General features: G+C 43.7%; 1 protein-coding gene across 1 annotated transcript in view; it reads right to left on the bottom strand.

The window, feature by feature from the left end:
* The window catches only part of LOC117526050 (von Willebrand factor A domain-containing protein 7-like), a 77,290-nt gene extending 66,814 nt beyond the window's left edge, over positions 1-10,476 (bottom strand). The window contains exons 1-2 of the mRNA XM_034188039.1: positions 10,323-10,476; positions 1,175-1,380 (exon numbers count right to left, since the gene is read on the bottom strand). Of these exons, the coding sequence (XP_034043930.1) occupies positions 1,175-1,357 (183 nt within the window). The 5' untranslated portion in view covers positions 1,358-1,380; positions 10,323-10,476. The remainder of the gene's footprint in view (positions 1-1,174; positions 1,381-10,322) is intronic.
* Between the last annotated feature and the right edge of the window lie 16,234 nt (positions 10,477-26,710).

Here is a 26,710-nt window from a genome sequence, read left to right as displayed (position 1 = left end):
CAGCCTCAAACTGGTTGAACATGCCACAAGGTTGGAGCTCCAATCTTTGGGCAGGTATACCCATTCCTCTATGCAGCACCTCTCAAGCTCCATGAGGTTGGATGGGGAGTGTCGGTGCACAGCCATTTTCAGATCTTTCCAGAGATGCTCAATTGGATTCAGGCCTGGGCTCTGGCTGGGTCACTCAAGGACATTCACAGAGTTGTCCTGAAGCCACTCCTTTGATATATATGTGTGCTGAAGGTCATTGTCCTGCTGAAAGATGAACCATCGCCCCATTCTGAGGTCAAGAGCACTATGAAGCAGGTTTTCATCCAGGATGTCTCTTTAACATTGCTGCATTCATCTTTGCCTAAATCTTGACGAGTCTCCCAGTTCCTGCCACTGAAAAACATCCTCACAGCATGATGCTGCCACCACCATGCTTCACTGTAGGGATGGTGCCTGGTTTCCTCCAAACATGACTGCTGGCATTCACACCAAAGAGATCAATCTTTGGCTCATCAGACCAAATAATTTTGTTTCTCATGGTCTGAGAGTCCTTCATGATGGAGGACACTATGCTCTTTGGTACCTTCAAAGCATCAGGAATGTTTCTGTACCCTTCTTCAGATTTGTGCCTTGAGACAATCCTGTCTCTGAGGTCTACAGACAATTCCTTTGACTTGATGTTTGCTTTGTGCTGACATGCGCTGTCAACTGTGGGACCATATATGTAGACAGCTGTGTTCCTTTCAAAATAATGTCCAATCAACTGAATTTACCCCAGGTGGACATCAATTAAACTGTACAAACATCTCAAGGATGATCAGTGGAAACAGGATACACTTGAGCTCAATTTTGAGCTCCATGGCATGTGAACACTTATGTACATGTAATTTGTTAGGGATTTTTTTTTAAATTTTTGGATTAATTTACCAAAATCTCAAAAAACGTTTTTCACATTGTGGGTATTGTGTGTATAATTTTCAGGGAAAAAATGAATTTAATCTATTTTGGAAAAAGGCTATAACATGACAAAATATGGAAAAAGTGTGAATACTTTCTGGATGCACTGTATATTGTTTTTTCTCTTCAAGAGGCATTTTTTTGACACGTCACCAATGAATGCAGAAAACGCTTTCAGGTGACTGCATACAAACTTGTACTGTTTGGATGAAACTTTCACACTCACCACCAGGTTGAAGTCCTGTCCCTTAGAGATAGCGATGTCTCGGCAGACTTCAGCTGTCTTTCTCAGCACTGCAATCCGCGTAATGTCACGGTGGGTCTTTGAACCCTCAGAAGACAGTGGCTTGAAGCTGTGAGTGAAGCCCGCAAGCGACAGAAGCATCACCATAAATAATGCAGCAGCCATGATGGTGCACGATGAGGGTGAAGCTGAAAAACATAAAACTCATTCCAAACACGAATTCATATATTTATCATCAGCCACTCAGTTTCTCTTCTTACATTTGGGTGTGCGTTTTAATCTATATCCATCCATCTGTTTTCTAAACCCATGTGTCTTTGTCTACGTCTGTGTCACAAATTGAGCAAGTTGAAAGGTGTTGTGTGAAAGTGTAATGACACGGACCCACAACAGGGGGCGTAAATGAACGGTCAATGGAAATAAAGAGTAACACTTTTACTGTTGTGAAATGTGCACAACGAATACAGATACAATTCAATACTACAGTCAATTTGTACAGTTGGTGTCGTGTGGGCAGGCTCGAGGATAGGAGACGCCTGTCCAGATAAGAGTCGGGACCCACACGATTTCCACCGCCAACGGATCTGGAACACACCGGAGCCGCCAAGTCCCGAGTCACCAGGTGGCCACCGTCTCAGCTGTCAGATCGGGTACTGCTGGCAGGGAGCAGAAACAGTCAAGGGTGGGTGTGTGCACACACCCAGCAAACAGTCAGCAGAGTTCTGATAATGAAGGGAGAAAAACACCACCTCCCACTTTTCACAGTCGTGCAGATCCTACTCTCACTTAACAGCTGAGGAGCGGAAACGCCAACTCCTGCTGACCAGCTGCAAGTGTACTGAAATGTCTGCAAACTCAGAATGCAAAGTACAGCTTCTCGAGCTTAGTAGCAAAATACGTTGCAACAACAAGCTTAGCTGAAACAGAACAAGACGGCTGAGAGTTTACCTGAGAACGTCAGATGATTTCTCGGCAGGGGTGTGGTGTCTTCTCCAGGCTTTTATGGATGGCTAGATGAGATGATGAAGGACAGCTGTCAGGGTCCCTGGCGGCGAACTGCGCCCTCTGGTGCCTGAAGCCCGTCTACAGGCAGAGCGCCCTCTGGTGTTGGCCAGCAGTACCTCCTCTTCGGGCGGCCCACACAACAGGACCCCCCCCTCAACGGGCGCCTCCGACCAGGCTTGTCGGGTTGTCGGGCGTAGAAGTTGGTCAGGAGGGCCGGGTCCAGAATGAAGCTCCGTTTCACCCAGGAGCATTCTTCGGGTCCGTACCCCTCCCAGTCCACCAGATACTGGAACCCCCGGCCCCATCGACGGACGTCCAGAAGCCTGCGGACGGTCCACGCAGGCTCACCATCGATGATCCGGGCAGGAGGCGGCGCTGGTCTGGGAGTGCAGAGTGTGGAGGTGTGATACGGTTTGATCCGGGACACGTGAAAGACTGGATGAATCCGCAGTGAAGCTGGCAACCGCAGCTTCACTGCGGCTGGACTGAGGACTTTGATGATAGAAAAAGGTCCGATGTATCTGTCCTTTAGTTTATGGGAGTCCACCTGCAGAGGGATGTCCTTAGTTGACAGCCAAACCTCCTGCCCCGGGCTGGTATGCAGGGGCCGGGGAACGCCGGCGGTCTGCATGGTCCTTAGCCCTTGTCCGGGCAGTCAGAGGGGCAGAGCGGACAGTGCGCCATACCCGACGGCATCTCCTGAGGTGGGCCTGGACCGAGGGGACCTCAACCTCTCCCCCCACAGCTGGAAACAATGGGGGCTGGTACCCCAAACACGCCTCAAAGGGGGAGAGGCCGGTGGCAGACGAGACCTGACTGTTGTGGGCGTACTCGATCCAGGCCAGGTGTTGACTCCAGTCCATCGGGTGTGCGGAGGTGACACACCGCAGAGTTTGCTCCAGGTCTTGGTTCGTCCGCTCTGCCTGTCCATTGGTTTGAGGGTGGTACCTGGACGAGAGGCTCACAGTGGCCCCCAGTTCCCTACAGAAACTCCTCCAGAATTGCAAGGAAAACTGGGGACCATGATCTGCAGGTCTGCAGGTCTGCAGTCTCCTGGGCCGTCGGGAACTTCGGGAGGGCCACGAAGTGGGCCGCCTTGGAGAACTGGTCCACTATCGTCAGGATGGTCGTCATACCCTGGGACGCAGGGAGACCCGTGACGAAGTCCAGGCCTATGTGGGACCAGGGGCGACGAGGCACCGGCAGCGGCTGGAGGAGTCCTTGGGCATCCTTATGATCAGCCTTGCCCCTGGCACAGGTGGTGCAGGCCTGGACGTACTCTCGGATGTCGGTCTCCATCGACGCCCACCAGAAGCGCTGCCGGACCACTGCCACGGTTCTACGCACCCCTGGGTGACAGGAGAGCTTCGAACCATGACAGAAGTCCAAGACCGCAGCCCTGGCCTCTGGTGGGACGTACAGCCGGTCTTTAGGTCCATCTCTAGGGTCCGGGTGTCGTGGCAGGGCCTCCCGGACGGTCTTCTCCACGTCCCAGGTGAGGGTTGCGACGACAGTGGACTCGGGGATGATGGTGTCCGGTGGATCCGACAGCTCTGGCCTGACTTCCTCTTCATGCACCCGGGACAGTGCATCAGACCGTTGGTTTTTAGTCCCGGGGCGATACGTGATCTGGAAGTCAAACCGACCAAAGAACAGTGACCAACGGGCTTGCCTGGAGTTCAGACGCCTGGCGGTCCGGATGTATTCCAGGTTCCGATGGTCCGTGGAAACCGTGAAGGGAACCGAGACTCCCTCCAGAAGGTGTCTCCACTCCTCAAGAGCCTCTTTCACCGCCAGAAGTTCCCGATTGCTGACGTCATAGTTCCTTTCAGCCGGGGTCAACCTGCAGGAAAAATAGGCACAAGGATGGAGTACCTTATCGGACTCCCCACTCTGGGACAGCATGGCTCCTATCCCTGAGTCAGAGGCATCCACTTCAACAATAAACTGGCGATCAGGGTTAGGCTGCACCAGAACTGGTGCAGTCGAAAACCGCTGTTTCAACTCCTTGAACGCGGCTTCGCACCGATCCGACCAGGTGAAGGGGACTTCAGTGGAGGTCAGGGCTGTCAGGGGGCTAACAACCTGACTGTAGCCCTTAATGAACCTCTGATAGAAGTTTGCAAAACCGAGGAACTGTTGCAGCTTCCTACAGCTTGTTGGTTGGGGCCAATCTCTCACCGCCGCAACCTTGGCCGGATCAGGGGTGACGGAGTTGGAGGAGATTATAAACTCCAGGAAGGACAAAGAAGTGCGGTGGAACTCACACTTCTCGCCCTTCACAAACAGACGGTTCTCCAACAACCGCTGCAGGATCTGACGTACATGCGTAACATGAGTCTCAGGATCCGGGGAAAAGGTGAGTATATCGTCTAGATATACGAAGACGAACCGATGTAGGAAGTCCCGCAAGACGTCATTAACCAAGGCTTGGAACATCGTGGGCGCATTGGTGAGACCGAACGGCATGACCAGGTACTCAAAATGACCTAACGGGGTGTTAAATGCCGTCTTCCACTCGTCTCCCTTCCGGATCCGAACCAGGTGATATGCATTTCTAAGATCCAACTTTGTAAATATTTGGGCTCCATGCAGGGGCGTGAACACCGAATCCAGAAGGGGTAACGGGTATCGGTTGCGAACCGTGATCTCGTTCAGCCCTCTGTAATCAATGCATGGACGGAGTCCGCCGTCCTTCTTGCCCACAAAAAAGAAACCAGCACCCATCGGGGAGGTGGAGTTCCGGATCAACCCGGCAGCTAACGAGTCCCGGTTGTAGGTCTCCATTGATTTGCGTTCCGGACGTGAGAGGTTGTACAGCCTGCTGGATGGGTACTCAGCGCCCGGTATCAAATCAATGGCACAATCGTACGGACGGTGCAGGGGCAACGTGAGCGCCAGATCCTTGCTGAAGACGTCAGCAAGATCATGGTACTCAGCTGGCACCTCCGCCAGATTGCGGGGGAATAAAACCTCCTCTTTAGCTGTCACACCGGGTGGAACCGAGGATCCTAAACACTCCCGGTGGCAGGTTTCGCTCCACTGCGTCACAACCCCAGATGGCCAATCAATCCGGGGATTGTGTTTTAACACCCATGGAAAACCCAGAATCACTCGGGAGGTAGAAGGTGTTACATAAAACACTATCTCCTCCCTGTGATTTCCAGACACAACCATTGTCACTGGCTGTGTCTTGTGTGTGATTAAAGGGAGAAGGGTGCCATCTAGTGCCCGCACTGACAATGGTGACGGTAAGGCCACTAGAGGGAGCCCAACCTCCTTTGCCCATCTGCTATCCAGCAGATTCCCCTCTGACCCTGTGTCCACCAGTGCTGGGGCATGAAGGGTTAAATCCCCACTTAGGATCGTAACTGGGATTCGTGTGGATTTGCGGGATTTACCCTCGTGAGTGTTATGGCCCACCCTTAGCCCAGTCTCTAAGGGCGGGCGTTGTAGTTTGACCGTTTGGGGCAATTTCTCTGTATGTGCTCACTTGAGCCGCAGAAAAAACACTCCCCATGGGCCAGCCTCCTTTGTCTGTCTTCTCATTTTACTTTAGCCCTGCTCGTGTCCATAGCTTCGTCAGCAGGGGGAGCTGTCGCCTCACTGAGGGCTCTGGCAGTGGAGCGGGGGGACGACGACATCTGTTCGGACCCGGAAGGAAGAGGGACAGCTCATGCCCGGCCACGCCCTTCGCCTCGCTCCCGGTGATGTTCTTCTAGTCCGTTGTCAAGCCGTATAACGAGATCAACAAGCCCATCTAAATCCCGCGGTTCTTCCTTCGCCAGCAAATGCTCCTTCAGGACCGGAGACAGTCCGCTTACGAAGGCGGCGCGGAGCGCAACATTATTCCTGCCGGACCTCGCTGCCGCGGTGCGGAAGTCGACTGCATATTCGGCTGCGCTCCGACGCCCCTGTCTCATCGACAGCAGCACGTTCGAAGCGGTCTCGCCTCTGTTAGGATGATCAAACACTTGTTTGAACTCCCGCACAAACCCAGTGTATGTGGTTAGGAGCCGTGAGTGCCATAGCCCAGGTGCGTGCCTCTCCTCGAAGCAGATTCACCACATAAGCCACCTTGGTAGCGTCAGACCGGACACGGTGAAAAGACGAGTGAACACTGCATTAAAAAATCAGCGCACGTCTCGACACAGCCTCCATACGGCTCAGGAGGACTTATGTATGCTTCAGGGGACGGGGGGGGGTGGGGGGGGTTCGTTGAACGGCCACTGGAATATCTGTATCTGGCACTCGGGCAGCAGGAGGAGGTCTGTGCGTGCGCTTCCACCTGAGCGGTGAGAGCCTCCATTCTCCGATTGAGGATAACGTTCTGCTCGGTTACCAAGTCCAACCGAGCAGTGAAGGCGGTTAGAATTTGCTGCAGCTCACCTAGTACGCCTCCTGCTGGTCCCTGTGCCTCCTGAGTTTCCATTGGTGGTTCACTCCATGGTTGACGTCCCTCAGGATCCATGACAGTTGGCCGAGAAATCCTGTTGTGTGAAAGTGTAATGACACGGACCCACAACAGGGGGCGTAAATGAACGGTCAATGGAAATAAAGAGTAACACTTTTACTGTTGTGAAATGTGCACAACGAATACAGATACAATTCAATACTACAGTCAATTTGTACAGTTGGTGTCGTGTGGGCAGGCTCGAGGATAGGAGACGCCTGTCCAGATAAGAGTCGGGACCCACACGATTTCCACTGCCAACGGATCTGGAACACACCGGAGCCGCCAAGTCCCGAGTCACCAGGTGGCCACCGTCTCAGCTGTCAGATCGGGTACTGCTGGCAGGGAGCAGAAATAGTCAAGGGTGGGTGTGTGCACACACCCAGCAAACAGTCAGCAGAGTTCTGATAATGAAGGGAGAAAAACACCACCTCCCACGTTTCACAGTCGTGCAGATCCTACTCTCGCTTAACAGCTGAGGAGCGGAAACGCCAACTCCTCCTGACCAGCTGCAAGTGTACTGAAATGTCTGCAAACTCAGAATGCAAAGTACAGCTTCTCGAGCTTAGTAGCAAAATACGTTGCAACAACAAGCTTAGCTGAAACAGAACAAGACGGCTGAGAGTTTACCTGAGAACGTCAGATGATTTCTCGGCAGGGGTGTGATGTCTTCTCCAGGCTTTTATGGATGGCTAGATGAGATGATGAAGGACAGCTGTCAGGGTCCCTGGTGGCGAACTGCGCCCTCTGGTGCCTGAAGCCCGTCTACAGGCAGAGCGCCCTCTGGTGTACCTCCTCTTCGGGCGGCCCACACAACAAAAGGCTTCTTTTTTTAATCTTTAATATTTTTTTTAAACATTGCACAATGTCTTTCCACAAAGCTTTGCTTTAGTCAAGTAAAGATTCCTGCAGAGAATCAGGTGGAACTCTGCAACAAAAGGGAAATCAAACACCTGAAAGTGAGAGAGACTGAGCACAAACAGGGTGGAGATACACACAGTCGGCTTTAACCCTTTCATACACTGTTCATATTTCATGCTTTCACTCTATTCCCTCATAATGAGTGTCTATACTAAATTTTCTCTAAATGTTCTGTTCCTTATTTGCACCATATACGATCACTCCTATGCTGTTTTACGATTTACTGTTTCAAAATTCCCATTAATCTTTCAAAAGCAGATAGACTTATAAATAATGCAGGAGACCCCCATTTACCCTGGCTTCCCCTCCCCCCTCACGCACAGCCCCATTCTACTGTTTATTTGACAGTGAACATAGTTTTGCCCATTTTGTCTATTTCACTATGTTGGGAAAGTGTAGTGACACGGACCCACAACAGGGGGCGTAAATGAACGGACAATAGATGGAGTTAAATTAGAACACTTTACTGTTGTGAATGCCACAACCAAACACAGCAGATTACAGAATGGATACAAGTCAATCAATAAAGGTGTCGTGTGGGCAGGCTCGACGATAGGAGACGCCCGTCTGGAGACGAACCGGAACCACACGATTTCCACCGCCACCGAACCCGAGGGATACTGGAGCCGCCAAGTCCCGAAGTCCCCAGGTGGCCACCATCTCGGCGTGTCGGATCTGGTACTCTCACTGAAGTCGATATCTCGGCGATGTGGTGGAGGTGTCTTCCTGCTTTTATTCCAGGTGTGATGCAGATGATCGGTGACAGCTGTCATGGTTGATGGGTGACAGCTGTCACCTCGGCTGTTCCTGGAGGCGGCAGCGCCCTCTCGTGCCTGAAGCCCGCACTTCAGGCAGGGCGCCCTCTGGTGGTGGGCCAGCAGTACCTCCTCTTCTGGCGGCCCACACAACACACTACTTTACTTCTTACTTTACTTCTTATTTTTATTGTTGTTTACGTGCCAATTATTTCTTATAGTATTTTTTTTCCTTTTCTTTTTTATTGTTGTTCATGCTCCAATGACACCAGATCAAATTCCTTGTATGCGAGAACTTACTTGGCAATAAATTTGATTTTGATTCTGATTCAGAACCCCCAGGTGCCTGTCTCTGTGGGAACCTGGGCAAATGTTGTGTGCACACAGACAGCTCTGGTGACAGTATCAGGGTCACCGTAGCAAATACACAAACATGGCGTGCACAGTGTTGCAGATTCAAGATTCCTTAAAAATCACCATTTTCCTTGATTTGACCCACGCTGATGGATTTAAAGTCCATGTCAAAAGAAACGGGTCAAATTTGACCCAGAAAAGCCTGAATGAATAAAAACTGTAGCACCTGTACAAAAGTTTGAATTTCTTAAATATTTTCATTTATGTGTATTTTGGGTCATTTTTGGAAAAGACATCAAATTTCAGGCTAAAAGAATGACATTTAAGGGTTTTGTTTAAGGTTGTGTCAAAACAGGCCAATCTTGACAGGAGCAGTATATCAGGATAAAAATGTTACAATTTACAAATTCCGCAGCATATCAGGACATATGTTTTTAATTTTGTAAACTGAAAATATTTATATATGGAGGGTAATATATAGCATATGCAGCTCAACATTTCACCAACATGGTTCCATTTATTTAATAAAATAAAACTACACCCCATGACCCTTAACTGGAGTAAGTGGGTGTCGAAAATGGATGGATGGAAATGAAACCATAGTGTAAAACTCAAACATGACCTCAAAATATTCAACTTTAGTTAACTCAAATTAATCAACCATAAAAATATTTTTAAAATAAAATTATCCTGGTATTGTTAAATCAATATAAACAATTATAACAATGCATCATCCTAAAAAACACAGATGTAAGTATTTTTGCACTATGACACACAGGCTATGTGTATACATGACCGTATATCATTCTGAAAATGTATGCAAGTCCCATAGTGCCACCATGTGGTGTATTCAGCACCTGACTCACATTCAGGGTGAACTCCTTATAGACAGGGCTGAGCCAGATAAAAACTGCCATTTTTTTCCTGTCAAGATTTTCTCAACATATTCCAGTACTTCAGACCATACTAATCAAAATAAGATTTTGTGTCATCTTGATATTTCTCCAGAACCCAAGATGCCTGCCAAAAATCCAGATGGCCGTCAAGATACATAAAGTTGGGCCTAAGTGGTAGGAACTTGTCTAAAGATCTGTTTTTTGGCATGATTTGATGAGTTATGATGAAGGAAATAACAATTAGTGGCTTAAAAATCATAACCAGGCGTTTCCATCATGCAAATCCAAGATGGCCATCAGACGCGGTCCCCTGAACTTCAAAGTGTCATATCTCCTTTTCTAGAAGGACAATGGCCACATTTCTGGTGTCTATCCATAGGTTTTTATGGTCAAGGAATCCATTTCTGTCAGTATTTGCAAATCAGATCATGCAGTCGATCAGAAAATTCAATATGGCTGACAAAGCCGTTGCTTTACTATAGTAAATGGTCTAGGACTTGCTCTAACGCTGATGTAGCAATACTTTGTGATCAAGGGGCATAGTTTGGTGAATTCATATTTTCATATTTTATTTTAAGATGCGTGTATGAGTTAATTGGTTTAAGTTTATCAAAAGTTGCTATATGTCAATATTAACACTGCTGAGGTTTTTTATTACAAGGCACTTAAAAGTGTGGAAACTGCATAAATCTAAGACTGCTGTTTCTGCACATATGCAAAAGTTGAAAATATTTTGGCACACTTACCTTCTGGTGTTCTGCTTATGAATAAGATTCTAGCCTTCGTCACCTGGCAGCCCTGTTTGAGTGGTTCAAAGGCTCAGCTGTGGTTGAGTCTGCGCTTGTCTTGTCCTGACGCAGCCGTTTCTACGAGTGTTCAAATCATAGAGTCAGTCTTGTATTTAAGTGTGTGACCTTATCTAACATGTTTGGCTAGTTTAACAATAGAGCCCACACCTCTCTTCCAGTGCAATCATCAAATGCTGCAATGCTATTATTATAACTTCCATCTTAAAAAAGAAAGAAAGAAAAAACAAACAAACATACAGTGAGGCAAATAAGTATTTGATCCACTGTTGATTTTGCAAGTTTTCCCACCTCCAAAGAACAGAGAGATCTGCAATTTTTATCATAGGTGCATTTCAAATGTGAGTGACAGAATCTAAAAAGAAAATTCAGAAAATCACATTGTATAATTTTTAAATAATTACTTTGGATTTTATTGGATGAAATAAGTATTTGATCACCTACCAACCAGCAAGAATTCTGGCTCTCACAGACCTCTTAGTTTTTCTTTAAGAAGCCCTCCTATTCTGCACTCTTTACCTGTATTAATTGCACCTGTTTTAAGTTGTTACCTGTATAAAAGACACCTGTTCACACACTCAATCAATCACACTCCAACTTATCCACCAAATCCAAGACCAAAGAGCTGTCTAAGGACACCAGGGACAGCATGTGTTGCTCCAAAACCTGGATGCACCTTTCAGCATTGATGGTGCATCACAAATGTGTAAGTTGCCCATGCCATGGGCACTAACACACCCCCATACCATCACAGATGCTGGCTTTTGAAATTTGTGCTGGTAACAATCTGGATGGTCTTTTTCCTCTTTGGTCCGGAGGACACGACGTCCATGATTTCCAAAAATAATTTGAAAAGTGGACTCATCAGACCACAGCACTCTTTTCCACTTGTAAAACAGCTAACTGATCATCTGCAGAGGAATGGTCTAGTTGAAGAGTTTCAGTCAGGTTTTAGAATTCATCATAGTACAGAAACAGCATTAGTGAAGGTTACAAATGATCTTCTTATGGCCTCAGACAGTGGACTCATCTCTGTGCTTGTCCTGTTAGACCTCAGTGCTGCTTTTGATACTGTTGACCATAAAATTTTATTACAGAGATTAGAGCATGTCATAGGTATTAAAGGCACTGCGCTGCGGTGGTTTGAATCATATTTATCTAATAGATTACAATTTGTTCATGTAAATGGGGAATCTTCTTCACAGACTAAGGTTAATTATGGAGTTCCACAAGGTTCTGTGCTAGGACCAATTTTATTCACTTTATACATGTTTCCTTAGGCAGTATTATTAGACGGCATTGCTTAAATTTTCATTGTTACGCAGATGATACCCAGCTTTATCTATCAATGAAGCCAGAGGACACACACCAATTAGCTAAACTGCAGGATTGTCTTACAGACATAAAGACATGGATGACCTCTAATTTCGTGCTTTTAAACTCAGATAAAACTGAAGTTATTGTACTTGGCCCCACAAATCTTAGAAACATGGTGTCTAACCAGATCCTTACTCTGGATGGCATTACCCTGACCTCTAGTAATACTGTAAGAAATCTTGGAGTCATTTTTGATCAGGATATGTCATTCAATGCGCATATTAATCAAATATGTAGGACTGCTTTTTTGCATTTGCGCAATATCTCTAAAATTAGAAAGGTCTTGTCTCAGAGTGATGCTGAAAAACTAATTCATGGATTTATTTCCTCTAGGCTGGACTATTGTAATTCATTATTATCAGGTTGTCCTAAAAGTTCCCTGAAAAGCCTTCAGTTAATTCAAAATGCTGCAGCTAGAGTGCTGGCAGGGACTAGAAGGAGAGAGCATATCTCACCCATATTGGCCTCTCTTCATTGGCTTCCTGTTAATTCTAGAATAGAATTTAAAATTCTTCTTCTTACTTATAAGGTTTTGAATAATCAGGTCCCATCTTATCTTAGGGACCTCTTAGTACCATATCACCCCAATAGAGCGCTTCGCTCTCAGACTGCAGGCTTACTTGTAGTTCCTAGGGTTTGTAAGAGTAGAATGGGAGGCAGAGCCTTCAGCTTTCAGGCTCCTCTCCTGTGGAACCAGCTCCCAATTCAGATCAGGGAGACAGACACCCTTTTAAGATTAGGCTTAAACTTTCCTTTTTGCTAAAGCTTATACTTAGGGCTGGATCAGGTGACCCTGAGCCATCCCTTAGTTATGCTGCTATAGACTTAGACTGCTGGGGGGTTCCCATGATGCACTGAGTGTTTCTTTCTCTTTTTGCTCTGTATGCACCACTCTGCATTTAATCATTAGTGATTGATCTCTGCTCCCCTCCACAGCATGTCTTTTCCCTGGTTCTCTCCCTCAGCCCCAACCAGTCCCAGCAGAAGACTGCCCCTCCCTGAGCCTGGTTCTGCTGGAGGTTTCTTCCTGTTAAAAGGGAGTTTTTCCTTCCCACTGTTGCCAAGTGCTTGCTCACAGGGGGTCATTTTGACCGTTGGGGTTTTTCCGTAATTATTGTATGGCCTTGCCTTACAATATAAGGCACCTTGGGGCAACTGTTTGTTGTGATTTGGTGCTATATAAATAAAATTGATTGATTGATTGATCCACTTTGTGTCTGTCCATTTCAAATGTTGTTGATGTATGGCTTTCACTTTGCATGGCAGAGTTTTAAGTTGCACTTGTAGATGTAGTGACGAACTGTGTTAACTGAAAATGGTTTTCTGAAGTGTTCCTGAGCCCACGCGGTAAGATCCTTTACACAATGATGTCAGTTTTTAATGCAGTGCTGCCTGAGGAATTGAATGTCACGGGCATTCCATGTTGGTTTTCGGCCTTGCCGCTTACGTGTAGAAAGTTCTCCAGATTCTCTGAATCTTCTGATTATACTATGGACTGTAAATGATGGAATCCCTAAATTCTTTGCAAGTGAACATTGAGAAACATTGTTCTTAAACTGTTGGGCTATTTTTTCACGCAGTTGTTTACAAAGTGGTGATCCTTGCCCCAACTTTGCTTGTGAATGGCTGAGTCTTTTGGGGATGCTCCTTGTACAACCCCTGGCAAAAATTATGGAATCACCGGCCTCGGAGGATGTTCATTCTGTTGTTTAATTTTGTAGAAAAAAAGCAGATCACAGACATGACACAAAACTAAAGTCATTTCAAATGGCAACTGTCTGGCTTTAAGAAACACTATAAGAAATCAAGAAAAAAGATTGTGGCAGTCAGTAACGGTTACTTTTTTAGACCAAGCAGAGGAAAAAATATGGACTCACTCAATTCTGAGGAATAAATTATTGAATCACCCTGTAAATTTCCATCCCCAAAACTAACACCTGCATCAAATCACATCTGCTCGTTGACATTGACCCTATGTCATGAAATTGACCCCATATGTCTTTTTGCAAGGAATGTTTTCGCAGTTTTTGCTCTATGGCAAGATGCATTATCTTCTTGAAAAATGATTTTATCATCCTCAAACATCAGAAAAGTGTCCAAAATATCAACGTAAACTTGTGCATTTATTGATGATGTAATGACAGCCATCTCCCCAGTGCCTTTACCTGACATGCAGCCCCATATCATCAATGACTGTGGAAATTTACATGTTCTCTTCAGGCTGTCATCTTTATAAATCTCATTGGAACGGCACCAAACAAAAGTTCCAGCATCATCACCTTGCCCAATGCAGATTCGAGATTCATCACTGAATATGACTTTCATCCAGTCATCCACAGTCCACAATTGCTTTTCTTTAGCCCATTGTAACCTTGTTTTTTTCTGTTTAGGTGTTAATGATGGCTTTCGTTTAGCTTTTCTGTATGTAAATCCCATTTCCTTTAGGCGGTTTCTTACAGTTCGGTCACAGACGTTGACTCCAGTTTCCTCCCATTCGTTCCTCATTTGTTTTGTTGTGCATTTTCGCTTTTTGAGACATATTGCTTTAAGTTTTCTGTCTTGACGCTTTGATGTCTTCCTTGGACTACCGGTATGTTTGCCTTTAACAACCTTCCCATGTTGTTTGTATTTGGTCCAGAGTTTAGACACAGCTGACTGTGAACAACCAACATCTTTTGCAACATTGCGTGATGATTTACCCTCTTTTAAGAGTTTGATAATCCTCTCCTTTGTTTCAATTGACATCTCTCGTGTTGGAGCCATGATTCATGTCAGTCCACTTGGTGCAACAGCTCTCCAAGGTGTGATCACTCCTTTTTAGATGCAGACTAACAAGCAGATATGATTTGATGCAGGTGTTAGTTTTGGGGATGAAAATTTATAGGGTGATTCCATAATTTATTCCTCAGAATTGAGTGAGTCCATATTTTTTTCCTCTGCTTGGTCTAAAAAAGTAACCGTTACTGACTGCCACAATCTTTTTTTCTTGATTTCTTATAGTGTTTCTTAAAGCCAGAAAGTTGCCATTTGAAATGACTTTAGTTTTATGTCATGTCTGTGATCTGCTTTTTTTCTACAAAATTAAACAACTGAATGAACATCCTCCGAGGCCGGTGATTCCATAATTTTTGCCAGGGGTTGTACGAGGGCTGTCAATAAAGTATAGGTCCTTTTTATTTTTTTCAAAAACTATATGGATTTCATTCATATGTTTTTACGTCAGACATGCTTTAACCCTCGTGTGCATGCGTGAATTTTTCCACGCCTGTCGGTGACGTCATTCGCCTGTGAGCACTCCTTGTGGGAGGAGTCGTCCAGCCCCTCGCCGGAATTCCTTTGTCTGAAAAGTTGCTGAGAGACTGGCGCTTTGTTTGATCAAAATTTTTTCTAAACCTGTGAGACACATCGAAGTGGACACGGTTCGAAAAATTAAGCTGGTTTTCGGTGAAAATTTTAACGGCTGATGAGAGATTTTGAGGGGATACTGTCGCTTTAAGGACTTCCCATGGTGCAAGACGTCGCGCAGCGCTCTCAGGCGCCGTCGTCAGCCTGTTTCAAGCTGAAAACCTTCACATTTCAGGCTCTATTGATCCAGGACGTCGTGCGAGAACAGAGAAGTTTCAGAAGAAGTCGGTTTCAGCATTTTATCCGGATATTCCACTGTTAAAGGAGATTTTTTTAATGAAAGACATGCGGACGGGACACAGCCGACGCGGTGCGGTGGCACAGGAAAAACACCTCCGTGTTGATAACCATTTGTAAAATCCAGGCGGCTTTTGATGGCTTTCAGTGGAGTGAGTATATGAGAAATTGTTTAACAGCTGGACATGTTCCAACTTGTCCTTAAGGCTTCCAACAGAGGTGTTTTTCCTGTGGCGGAGTGTCGCGGCGGCTGCGAGCCGACGCTGCAATCCGTCCGCACGTCTTTCATTAAAAAAATGTCCTTTAACAGTGGAATATCCGGATAAAATGCTGAAACCGACTTCTTCTGAAACTTCTCTGTTCTCTCACGACGTCCTGGATCAATAGAGCCTGAAATATGGAGGTTTTCAGCTTGAAACAGGCTGACGATGGCGCCTGAGAGCGCTGCGCGACGTCTCGCACCGTGGGAAGTCCTTAAAGCGACAGTATCACCTCAAAATCTCTCATCAGCCGTTAAAATTTTCACTGAAAACCAGCTTAATTTTTTGAACCATGTCCACTTCGATGTGTCTCACAGGTTTAGAAAAAATTTTGATCAAACAAAGCGCCAGTCTCTCAGCAACTTCTCAGACAAAGGAATTCCGACGAGGGGCTGGATGACTCCTCCCACAAGGAGTGCTCACAGGCGAATGACGTCACCGACAGGCATGGAAAAACTCACGCATGCACACGAGGGTTCCAGCATGTCTGACGTAAAAACATATGAATGAAATCCATATAGTTTTTGAAAAAAATAAAAAGGACCTATACTTTATTGACGGACCTCGTATACCCAATCATGACATTTACCTGTTTCCAATTAACCTGTTCACCTGTGGAATGTTCCAAACAACAACTTTCCCAGTCTTTTGTTGCCACTGTCCCAACGTTTTTGAAATGTGTTGCAGGCATCCATTTCAAAATTAGCAAATATTTGCACAAAAAAAAAAAAAAGTGTATCAGTTTGAACATTAAATATCTTGTCTTTGTGGTGTATTCAATTGAATATAGGTTGAAGACGATTTGCAAATCATTGTATTCTGTATTCAACAAAGCACAAATGAATGTAAAACAAAGCAGTTAGTGCCACAAAGCTTGGATGTGTTATCATCATTAAAATGTTATTTGTTAGAGTGCAAATACCTATTATATAATATGCACTACACTTATATAATATGCATTACAATTCATATAATACATCTCACTACAGCTTAGCTTCTATTGTTTGTTTGAAACCTGTCATCTCCAAGACTACTGAAGATAGTTGCACTCAATTCTGCAGATATACTGTGTTTTATCTGTAATTTTGTTGCTATGGTAATGACTTCACCCATCCATCCATCCATTTCTAAAAGGGGCCAATGTTTGTGAATTGTTCCGGACCGGTTTTAAGCCTCTTCACAGCACTGAAAACTGCACTTTTAAAAGTTTTCATGATCTTTTATTAAACCTTGATTCTGGTAGCTGTGCCTTTTAAATTCTTCTTGATCTGATAGTGGCGTTTGACATGGTGGATCACACAATTCTCCTGTCACGTCTCAAACACTGTGTAGGCATTGAAGGCACTGCTTTGAGTTGGTTTAAATCGTACCTCTTGGACAGATCCTTCTGTGCATTTGAGGCAGTTCTCCTCCTCAGTGGTCCCCCTGATCTGTGGAGTCCCCCAGGGGTCAGTTCTTGGCTCCTGTTGTCCTTCTACATGCTACCCCTGGGGCCGATTTTTAGGAAACATGATATTCCTTTTCATTGCTTCACTGATGATGTTCAGGTACATTTGCCGTTGAAAGTCCCTTCTCAAGATTCTGTTCAGGCTGTGCTTAACTGTACGAATCACATTAAAACATGGACTTAAACTTCTTAAAATGAAAACAAAACAGAGTTTGTCCTGTTCAGTTGCCCTGCATTGATTCAGATCCTTGCCAGCTCCTTAGGCCCACTAGCACCTTACATCAATTCATGTTAAAAGAGGAAAAAAAGACCTTCATTTGATGTTAAACAATGAAATACATTTGAGGAGTCACTTTCAAGTTATTTTGTACTGCAGTATTAGCTCTTGTTTCATTCAACACAAAAGTGAAGCTAAAATAAGCTTTGGCAATCATTACAAGAACTCCTACGTGCACAGTGGCACGTATGTTAAGCTGCAGACAGAAATTCTTCTTGAATGCTTAACACAAATAAAATGCTGTTCAGCAGCATATTTTAAAGCAGAAAGATGATCATCAACAGTGAGCAGTTCATGTGAATTCTTTTTTCTTGTTTAAGGATTGTGCAAAACACATGTTACAAAACCACTGCCCTTCTGTTACTGTGTGAGCCCCAAGCCTCAATTTAAACCTCTCTTTTAACTGGTGTGCAGAGGCTGTTAGGCTGTTGAGCTACAATAACTCAGTCGATCTGATTAACACTTGCTGAGAACAACCTCTTCAAAACTTATTTAAAGTACTGGAAACACAGTATATAACTCATCATAGCATTTTACTGCATCACACACTGTTTCTGTTCAACATTACAGTTTACAAGAAATGCTTGCTTACAGTACTTGTTCCCAGTATGAACTTTGTCATCATTTGTCATATTTATGCAAATATAAATGTGACTGAATAATTAAGTATTCCATTGGAACTGCGTCTATCAAGTTTGAATCATATCAGGATGTCTGAGATGATACCACCACATATGTGATGGCTGACACTTTACTTATACACAGAAAAATCTGATGTGAAGGAACAACCAGCAGGGATCCACTGCATACAAAACAAGAGCAAACAGAGATTTCTGACATCCACCAGTCCGGATCCAGATAACCTCCGATATTCAGTGGAGTCTTCCATGCCCTAATATCTATGTGTGGTGCAAATTTGGTGAGAATCCGTGACATAGTTTTGAATTAATCCCTGATCTGTTTCTCCCCAGATATTTGTCCTATCAACTGTCTGTTTCCACAGTGTTAATCCTTGACCCAAATACATAAGCATGCCAAACGGCAGCTCTGACCGGTTTTTGCATGATCGCAGCTACACACACACACACACACACACACACACACACACACACACACACACACACACACACACACACACACACACACACACACACACACACACACACACACAGGATACTTGGCTATTATAATATAGATAATAATAATCATAATAATAATCATAATAACAATAATAATAATAATAGGGTGGCACAGTAGCTTAGTGGTTAGCACTGATGCCTCACAGCAAGAAGATGGGATTGCTTCCCGCCTTTTCTGTATGGAGGCTGTATGTTCTCCCCCTGTCTGCATGTGTTCCTTCGAGGTGGTCCGGATTCCTGCCACAGCTGAACACATGCAGATTAGGTGAACTGCAGACTTTAAATTGTCCATAGGTATGGGTGTGAATGTGTTTTTTGTCTATATGTGGCCCTGTGACAGACTGGCCTCCTGTCCATGGTGTACCCTACCTCATGCCCTGTGACCGCTGCAGCAGGCTCCAGCCTCCCCCCTCTCCCCCCTTGACCCTTAATTCTAATAAGTGGGTATAGAAAATGGATGGATAATAATAATAATAATAATAATAATAATAATAATAACTCGATCTAGAACCCATGGATCCCCACATGCAGTCTTGTGTAAAGTGCCTCAAAGTGATACTTGAGTGAAAGTATAAGTATCTTACCATAAAATGACTTTGGTAAAAGTTAAAGTCTCCTTTAAAAATATTACTTAAGTAAAAGTCTTAAAGTATGTGACATTTATTTCTCATATAAAATGTACTTTAAGTAAAAGTATTGAGTAAAAGTAAAATCTGAAATGAGTGGAGAGTGAAACAACAACACACAAAGAATGCCAAAGTGGTGTCTGGAGAAACCCGGAGGGGGCCTCAGCCCATATAAATGGCTGGATCTGCCTCTGGTGGAGCAGCTCTTGTGAAACAGAACAGTCATTTATAACTACACAGCCAAATTTAAGGAAAAGTAAAAAAACAAAACAAAACAGTGCGAGCATCAACAAGACAGACTCACAGACTCAGAGAGCACATATCCATGCTATCTCCAAAGAATTCTCAAGTTTTACATTCTTATTAATAGTGTCTGCCAATGAGCTTCAGTGATCATTGATATTTGTGGGTGATTCTTTAACTACGGGCACTATTGGCCTTGTAAATGTAATTTCCACCACACCATTGCCTTACAATATAAAGCACCTTGGGGCAACTGTTTGTTGTGATTTGGCGCTATATACATGTGCTCTGATGTCACTGTTTATCTCCATAGAAACTACCCAAACAATCTTTCATACAAACTGTTTAAAGGGACATTACAGTGTTGTGGTGGAAATTACGGCAATAGTGTGGGACAACTACATTTTGTTTAAAAAAAATCACAACAGTTGTATGACATTGAATACCCCAATTATGTTTTGATTATTTTACTGATATTTTATTCAGAGATATTTTAAAACATTAGAAAAAAACGTTTCTTTACCATTCATTTTTATCATTGAAGATCAAAAGTGTGGGTGAAAACGGCAATATTTGCATATAATGATGCTGAAAAAGGTGAAAAAGTCATCATAGACTACTAGAACAAATTTCTTAACACAATTTCATTGTAAAGATAACTATAAAAGTGTGAAATTTCCCCTTTTTTCTGTTTTTCGTACAATATGATCAAAGGACATAAGTGCCCGTAGTCTAAGAATCACTCTTGTATGCTTGTCTGCCCATTTACAGGATATGACTGTATTAAGTTTATTACATTTTGACTGATTAGAGATGTGGATATTAACTGAACTATCCATTTTCTATACCCACTTAGTCCAATAAAGAGTCACTCGGGGGGGTGGGGGGCTGGATCCTATTCCAGCAGTCAGTGGGCAAGAGGCAGGGACAGTTGGTCACTCTCTGGAAGGGCCAACACAGACAGACAAACACACTCATTCACACACATAGTCAATAAGCAAATTGTGCATTAGTACTGCACTTGTGCAAACTTTGAGCCTCACTCTTGCTTGGCTAGCCTGATGATTTGTGTAATGGGAGCTGTGCAGCTTTAACTGCTTTTAAACCTTTAAATCAAATCAAATCAAATCAATTTTATTTATATAGCGCCAAATCACAACAAACAGTTGCCCCAAGGCGCTTTATATTGCAAGGCAAAAGCCATACAATAATTACAGAAAAACCCCAATGGTCAAAACGACCCCCTGTAAGCAAGCACTTGGCGACAGTGGGAAGGAAAAACTCCCTTTTAACAGGAAGAAACGTCCAGCAGAACCAGGCTCAGGGAGGGGCAGTCTTCTGCTGGGACTGGTTGGGGCTGACGGGAGAGAATCAGGGAAAAGACATGCTGTGGAAGAGAGCAGAGATCAATCACTAATGAACTGCACTACAGTAATAAATGCAGAGTGGTGCATACAGAGCAAAAAGAGAAAGAAACACTCAGTGGATCATGGGAACCCCCCTGCAGTCTAAGTCTATAGCAGCATAACTAAGGGATGGTTCAGGGTCACCTGATCCAGCCTAACTATAAGCTTTAGCAAAAAGGAAAGTTTTAAGCTTAATCTTAAAAGTAGAGAGGGTGAACTACAAGTAAGCCTGCAGTCTGAGAGCGAAGCGCTCTATTGGGGTGATATGGTACTATGAGGTCCCTAAGATAACATGGGACCGGATTATTAAAAATCTTATAAGTAAGAAGAAGAATTAAAATTTAAATTCTATTCTAGAATTAACAGGAAGTCAATGAAGAGAGGCCAATATGGGTGAAATATGCTCTCTCCTTCTAGTCCCCGTCAGTACTCTAGCTGCAGCATTTTGAATTAACTGAAGGCTTTTCAGGGAACTTTTAGGACAACCTGATAATAATGAATTACAGTAGTCCAGCCTAGAGGAAATAAATGCATGAATTAGTTTTTCAGCATCACTCTGAGACAAGACCTTTCTAATTTTAGAGATATTGCGCAAATGCAAAAAAGCAGTCCTACATATTTGCTTAATATGCGCATTGAAGGACATATCCTGATCAGAAATGACTCCAAGATTTCTCACAGTATTACTAGAGGTCAGGGTAATGCTATCCAGAGTAAGGATCTGGTTAGACACCATGTTTCTAAGATTTGTGGGGCCAAGTACAATAACTTCAGTTTTATCTGAATTTAAAAGCAGGTCATCCATGTCTTTATGTCTGTAAGACATTCCTGCAGTTTAACTAATTGGTGTGTCTTTAAAGTGTAGGTGACACGTTATGCCATGTTCTATTAAATATTTGAGACTAAAATTAAGCATCGGTTTGAAATGTATCCTTTCCTGGTGCACATTTCTGAAGAGATAAATATTTGGATTTTGAACCGCACCACTAAAACCAGGAACTTCTGGCCCTGTCACAACATTAAGAAGGAGGAAGTGACATCAGGACAAGAATCATTGTCTTAAGTGCCCCATTAATTTATGGATTCATTTATGGATTTTTACAGCCTACTGACAGCCCCATTTCCACCAAGTGGTTTGGGTCAGCGCTGCACCGTGTTTTCGGTGTGACAATGGTTATTCTTGCCGGCAGAATCCTTTTTTGACTGGCAGGTGGAACAGTTATATTGGTGAGTGTGCACTTGCGCGGTGTCTGCCGCTTCTCCACTCAACACAGAGGCAAAACTGATTATTTTCAGATTTTGTTTTATTTTATTGTTTTATGGGATAATTTTGTCGCGTGCAGATTGAGACGTGATAAGCAGATGCGGAAATGGGAGTCTTTCAACTTGCAGCACCAAGTGGCTCGTTAACAACAGAGACTCGATCCATCAGCTGCAATAATGGATGACAGCTTGCGCTGCTGGCACCAAACTCCCGTGTGACAAATGGACTTTTCTTTAACCACGACAGAAGGAATTCAATTATATTCATATTATATATATATATATATATTATATACGAGGTCTGTTAGAAAAGTATCGGACCTTTTTATTTTTTGCAAAAACTATATGGATTTGAATCATGTGCACTTGCATCAGCCAAGCTTGAACCTTCGTGCGCATGCGTGAGTTTTTTCACGCCTGTCGGTTGCGTCATTTGCCTGTGGGCAGGCTTTGAGTGAGCACTGGTCCACCCCTCTCGTCGGATTTTCATTGTCAGGAAAATGTCTGAAGAAACTGTGAGAGACAGCCAGGTGGAAACCATTCGGAAAATTAAGATGGCTTTCAGTGAAAATTCTATGGGCATCACACAGATTAAAGAGCATTACAACCGGATTAAAGACGGCCCACAGCGGCTGAGGGCGCGCCGCACTTCGAGCGACCATCGACAGGCTCAAATGACCAGATCATTTCCAAAGTGAAGGCTGTGTTGATCCGGGACGTTGTGTGACTACCAGAGAAATGGCAGAAAAGGTGGACATCAGCCATTTTTCGTCAGATTCCACTGTTACAGGAGATTTTGTAATGAAAGACGTGCGGAGGCATTCGCGCGTCGGGACGAAGCCGCAATGGTGTTAGGTCTTCCACCATTCAGAAGATTCAGACGGCTTTCAGTGGCTTTTTAGTCGAGTGAGTATCTGAGAAATTGTGGATAGCTGGGCATGTCACAACATGTCCCGTGAGACTTCCAACACGGACTTGCTTTTGTTCTCCGCCATTGCGGCTTCGTCCCGACACGCGAATGCCTCCACACGTCTTTCATTACAAAATCTCCTGTAACAGTGGAATCTGACAAAAAATGCTGATGTCCACCTTTTCTGCCATTTCTCTGGTAGTCACACGACGTCCCGGATCAACACAGCCTTCACTTTGGAAATGATCTGGCCGCTCAAAGCGCAGCGCGCCCTCAGCCGCTGTGGGCCACCTTTAATCCGGTTGTAATGCTCCTTAATCTGTGTGATGCCCACAGGATTTTCACCGAAAGCCATCTGAATTTTCCGAATGGTTTCCACCTGGCTGTCTCACACAGTTTCTTGAAAAATTTGATGCAGCGCTGCTCCAGCTGTTCAGACATTTTCCTGACAATGAAAATCCAACAAGAGGGGTGGACCAGTGCTCACTCAAAGCCTGCCCACAGGCGAATGACGCAACCTACAGGCGTGAAAAAACTCACACATGCGCACGAAGGTTCAAGCTTGGCTGATGCAAGTGTACATGATTCAAATCCATATAGTTTTTGCAAAAAATAAAAAGGTCCGATACTTTTCTAACAGACCTCGTATATTTTAGATGATCTCACTGAAACGGACAGGTAAGACATTATTTACTCATTCTGTGAATGGTTTTAATATTTAATAATAACTTGTTACACTACTAACGTACAGAACATTAACTCTGTTCAAAAAGGAAACAATATTTATTTTAAAAATAACTGATATTTTCAGTCCATCGTATCATTTTTCAAATTTGAAATGTATGTACCTTTTCCTAAGAAAAAAAACTAAATAAAAAAAATCCACACTTCCTCATCACATTTTTCTGATGTCAAGGACAGTAAATTAAACTTAAAAAAAAAAAAAAAAATCAGCCAATTATGATGACAGAGCTGGGAAAAAAGTTTATCATCTCCTACATGCCAAAATCTGCTGCATTATTTATGTATTTATTTTATGAGTGAAGTGTCGCACAGCGGCGCAAAGCTCACTCATGGTACAGAGTGTCCTAAACAGGAAGTGCCAATTTTCAAACCCACAGTTAAACAGGAAATGTTCAAATGTCAAACACTTCCTGGCATGGGTGGAGCTAGAGCAGAGGCCGGGGTTTCACAAATGTTCTAATTCACCTTAGTAGAAGAAGAAAAATGTTTGCTTCAGATTTGAACACATCATTTGAACTACGGACTTCCATTCACACCAAATTTACATTAGTGAGTAAACAACCATATTTTATGCCAGAAATGAGGTCCAAGTTGTTAAAAGCAGCATTTCTCCTTTAATTCGGGTTGACTTATGTGCACATGTTTAAACTAACAGATAGCAGCTGGTTTTTGGCTTATTAGTGCAGCAGATAACTGAAACAATCCTTCAAATGGTGATACAAGGATCAAATTCAGCACAAATACAGGTAAATTAATGGAGCAACTTTAGGGCCTTGTCCCACTGGGGAGAGGATTAATTGCACATGAATTGAGTACACAAATTATGGGCATTCGTAGTCGTCCTCAACAAAAATGGCTAAAAATGACAAATGTCCCATTATGAATTATACATTTAATAATGTATAGCGAATATATGATGAACAATCACGGTTGTATAACGCATGTACTGAGGAAATGGATCCGACGCATTGCGATTATCACTGCAGTATTATGTGTGTATTATGAATGCATCGCACATGTGTTGCGCGTGCACGCATCTGCATTGCAGTCATAAAAGAAGCGCATTCGCTCCTTTTGGCATTACTATTCACACCAACAATACAGGCTCTGGAGCATTTGCTGGACTTGGACAAGTTGATTGGAGTGAAGGAGGAGTGAAGAGGGCGAGTGGTGATGTCAGCGAATCGTATCAGAGTGCAGCTCGTCTCAATGATTATAACAAGAAGTTAAATCTGTTATAAACATAGGAATAAATACTGTAACAGCTGCAGACAAGAAGGAAAAAACACACAACTGTTTAATCAAGCCTTGACAATGTAAACAAGTCAAATAATTACCTTTTTAGTCGGCTCAAAATGCTTTTTGCATCTTGTTAGCCGTTCGCGCGCGGCCCAGCTGCAGCTTCCTGTGTGATTCAGGAGGTGATTAGAGCCGTTTTCAACAGCCAATTTGCACAATAAAATGATTAATCCACCACGAAATAATTATTTTATATATGCAGCGTCCAGCGCAGAGCGCGTGGCAGCCAATAGAACAAAGAATGGCATCCAGCTGTGAAGCAGACGTAATAAAAACACTTTATTCGTGGCCAGTCTGTATGCAGTCGCTACAACTTATTTTAGTCTGTGATGTGGACATGATGGGCACGCAAAATATCCATTTTACACACTGTCCCAGTCCGCTGCCAAGCCGCAAATCCCTGTCAGTTGCGGATATCAGCAGATGACGGTGAATATACAGCGCATAGATTGAGTATGTATATGTATGGAGTTCGTAAGGCGGATGTCATCTGAAGCCAAAATTTTGTGCAGCTCAAGAATCCTGGTAACGGAAAAACGTGCCTCTGCAGATAATTGCGGAAATGTGCGGGTGTCAGCTGACTCATACAGGCATGTTTCACACATATTGCGGATGTTAAGCGAATGAGCCAATTTTGTGTGCAATCCATACACAAATCCTCCTAAACGCCAGTGGGACAGGGCCCTTAACTTTTGACCCCTGTACAAACTGAAACTGACCTTCATCACCATTCTTGCTGCTTTTACCTCATAACTCCATAACATTCAGTCACAGACTGTTCAAACTATACCTTTGTTAGAATCTTTATGATCAGGCAAATAATGTGGTGTAGTTTTCTATGTGATTGGAGCATCTTTAATTTAGACCAGGGGTGGGCAATTTGTTCCAGAAAGGGCCAAGAGGGTGCAGGTTTTCTTTGCAGCCACTGATTCCACCAGGTGATTTCACTGATTAACTGATTCCATCTGCTCAAAGTGATATTAATCAGTGAACTCACCTGGTGAAATCAGTGGCTGCAAAGAAAACCTGCACCCTCTTGGCCCTTTCTAGAACAAGTTGCCCACCCCTGATTTAGACCCCTGTGTAATTCTTCAATTAACCCCTACCTGGCTGCCTCTTGAAAATTCAAGTGGCCAATCAGTTTTTTTTTAAAGCATTAATGTCTATGGATTATTTGTGCCAAATTTGATGCTTGTATCACCATTTGCAGGATTCCACTCTAAATATTCTCTTATCTGCTGCACTATATATGAGATGTATGAAGCTGCTCCTCAGTGTTTCTCAGTTGTCCTCAAAGTATTGGAACATTTGGCATTTCACACATTTTAATTTGTTTTTTCCATTTAAAATACATTTTTTTCCTAAAATTATCTTCCTTAAGTCAAACTTAAAGCAAATCTCTACAACGTGATAAATTAATTAAAAATATGAAATCCAGCTTCCTGATGAAGTGGTGTAGAGGAGGATTTTCTTAAAAAGAAGACCTGAAAGTTCGGCTACAATTTGACAGAAAGTACATTTGAGATTAAAGCCTGGATTTGATGTTTTGGTGAAAGAAACTTTTGTATTTCTTCATAATTGATGTAAATAAAGTCCAAGACATATTCATTGACTTGGAAATGTTCATGTTTCCATCCCCTGACTTGTCTAAAGAAAACTGTCAATAAAACGGATTATTATTTACAGGTTTTATCA

This window comes from Thalassophryne amazonica, chromosome 15 (assembly GCF_902500255.1).
Source record: "Thalassophryne amazonica chromosome 15, fThaAma1.1, whole genome shotgun sequence".
Classification (NCBI taxonomy): domain Eukaryota; kingdom Metazoa; phylum Chordata; class Actinopteri; order Batrachoidiformes; family Batrachoididae; genus Thalassophryne; species Thalassophryne amazonica.
Note: the sequence above shows the minus strand (reverse complement) of the source record. Positions and strands in the feature narration are given on the sequence as shown.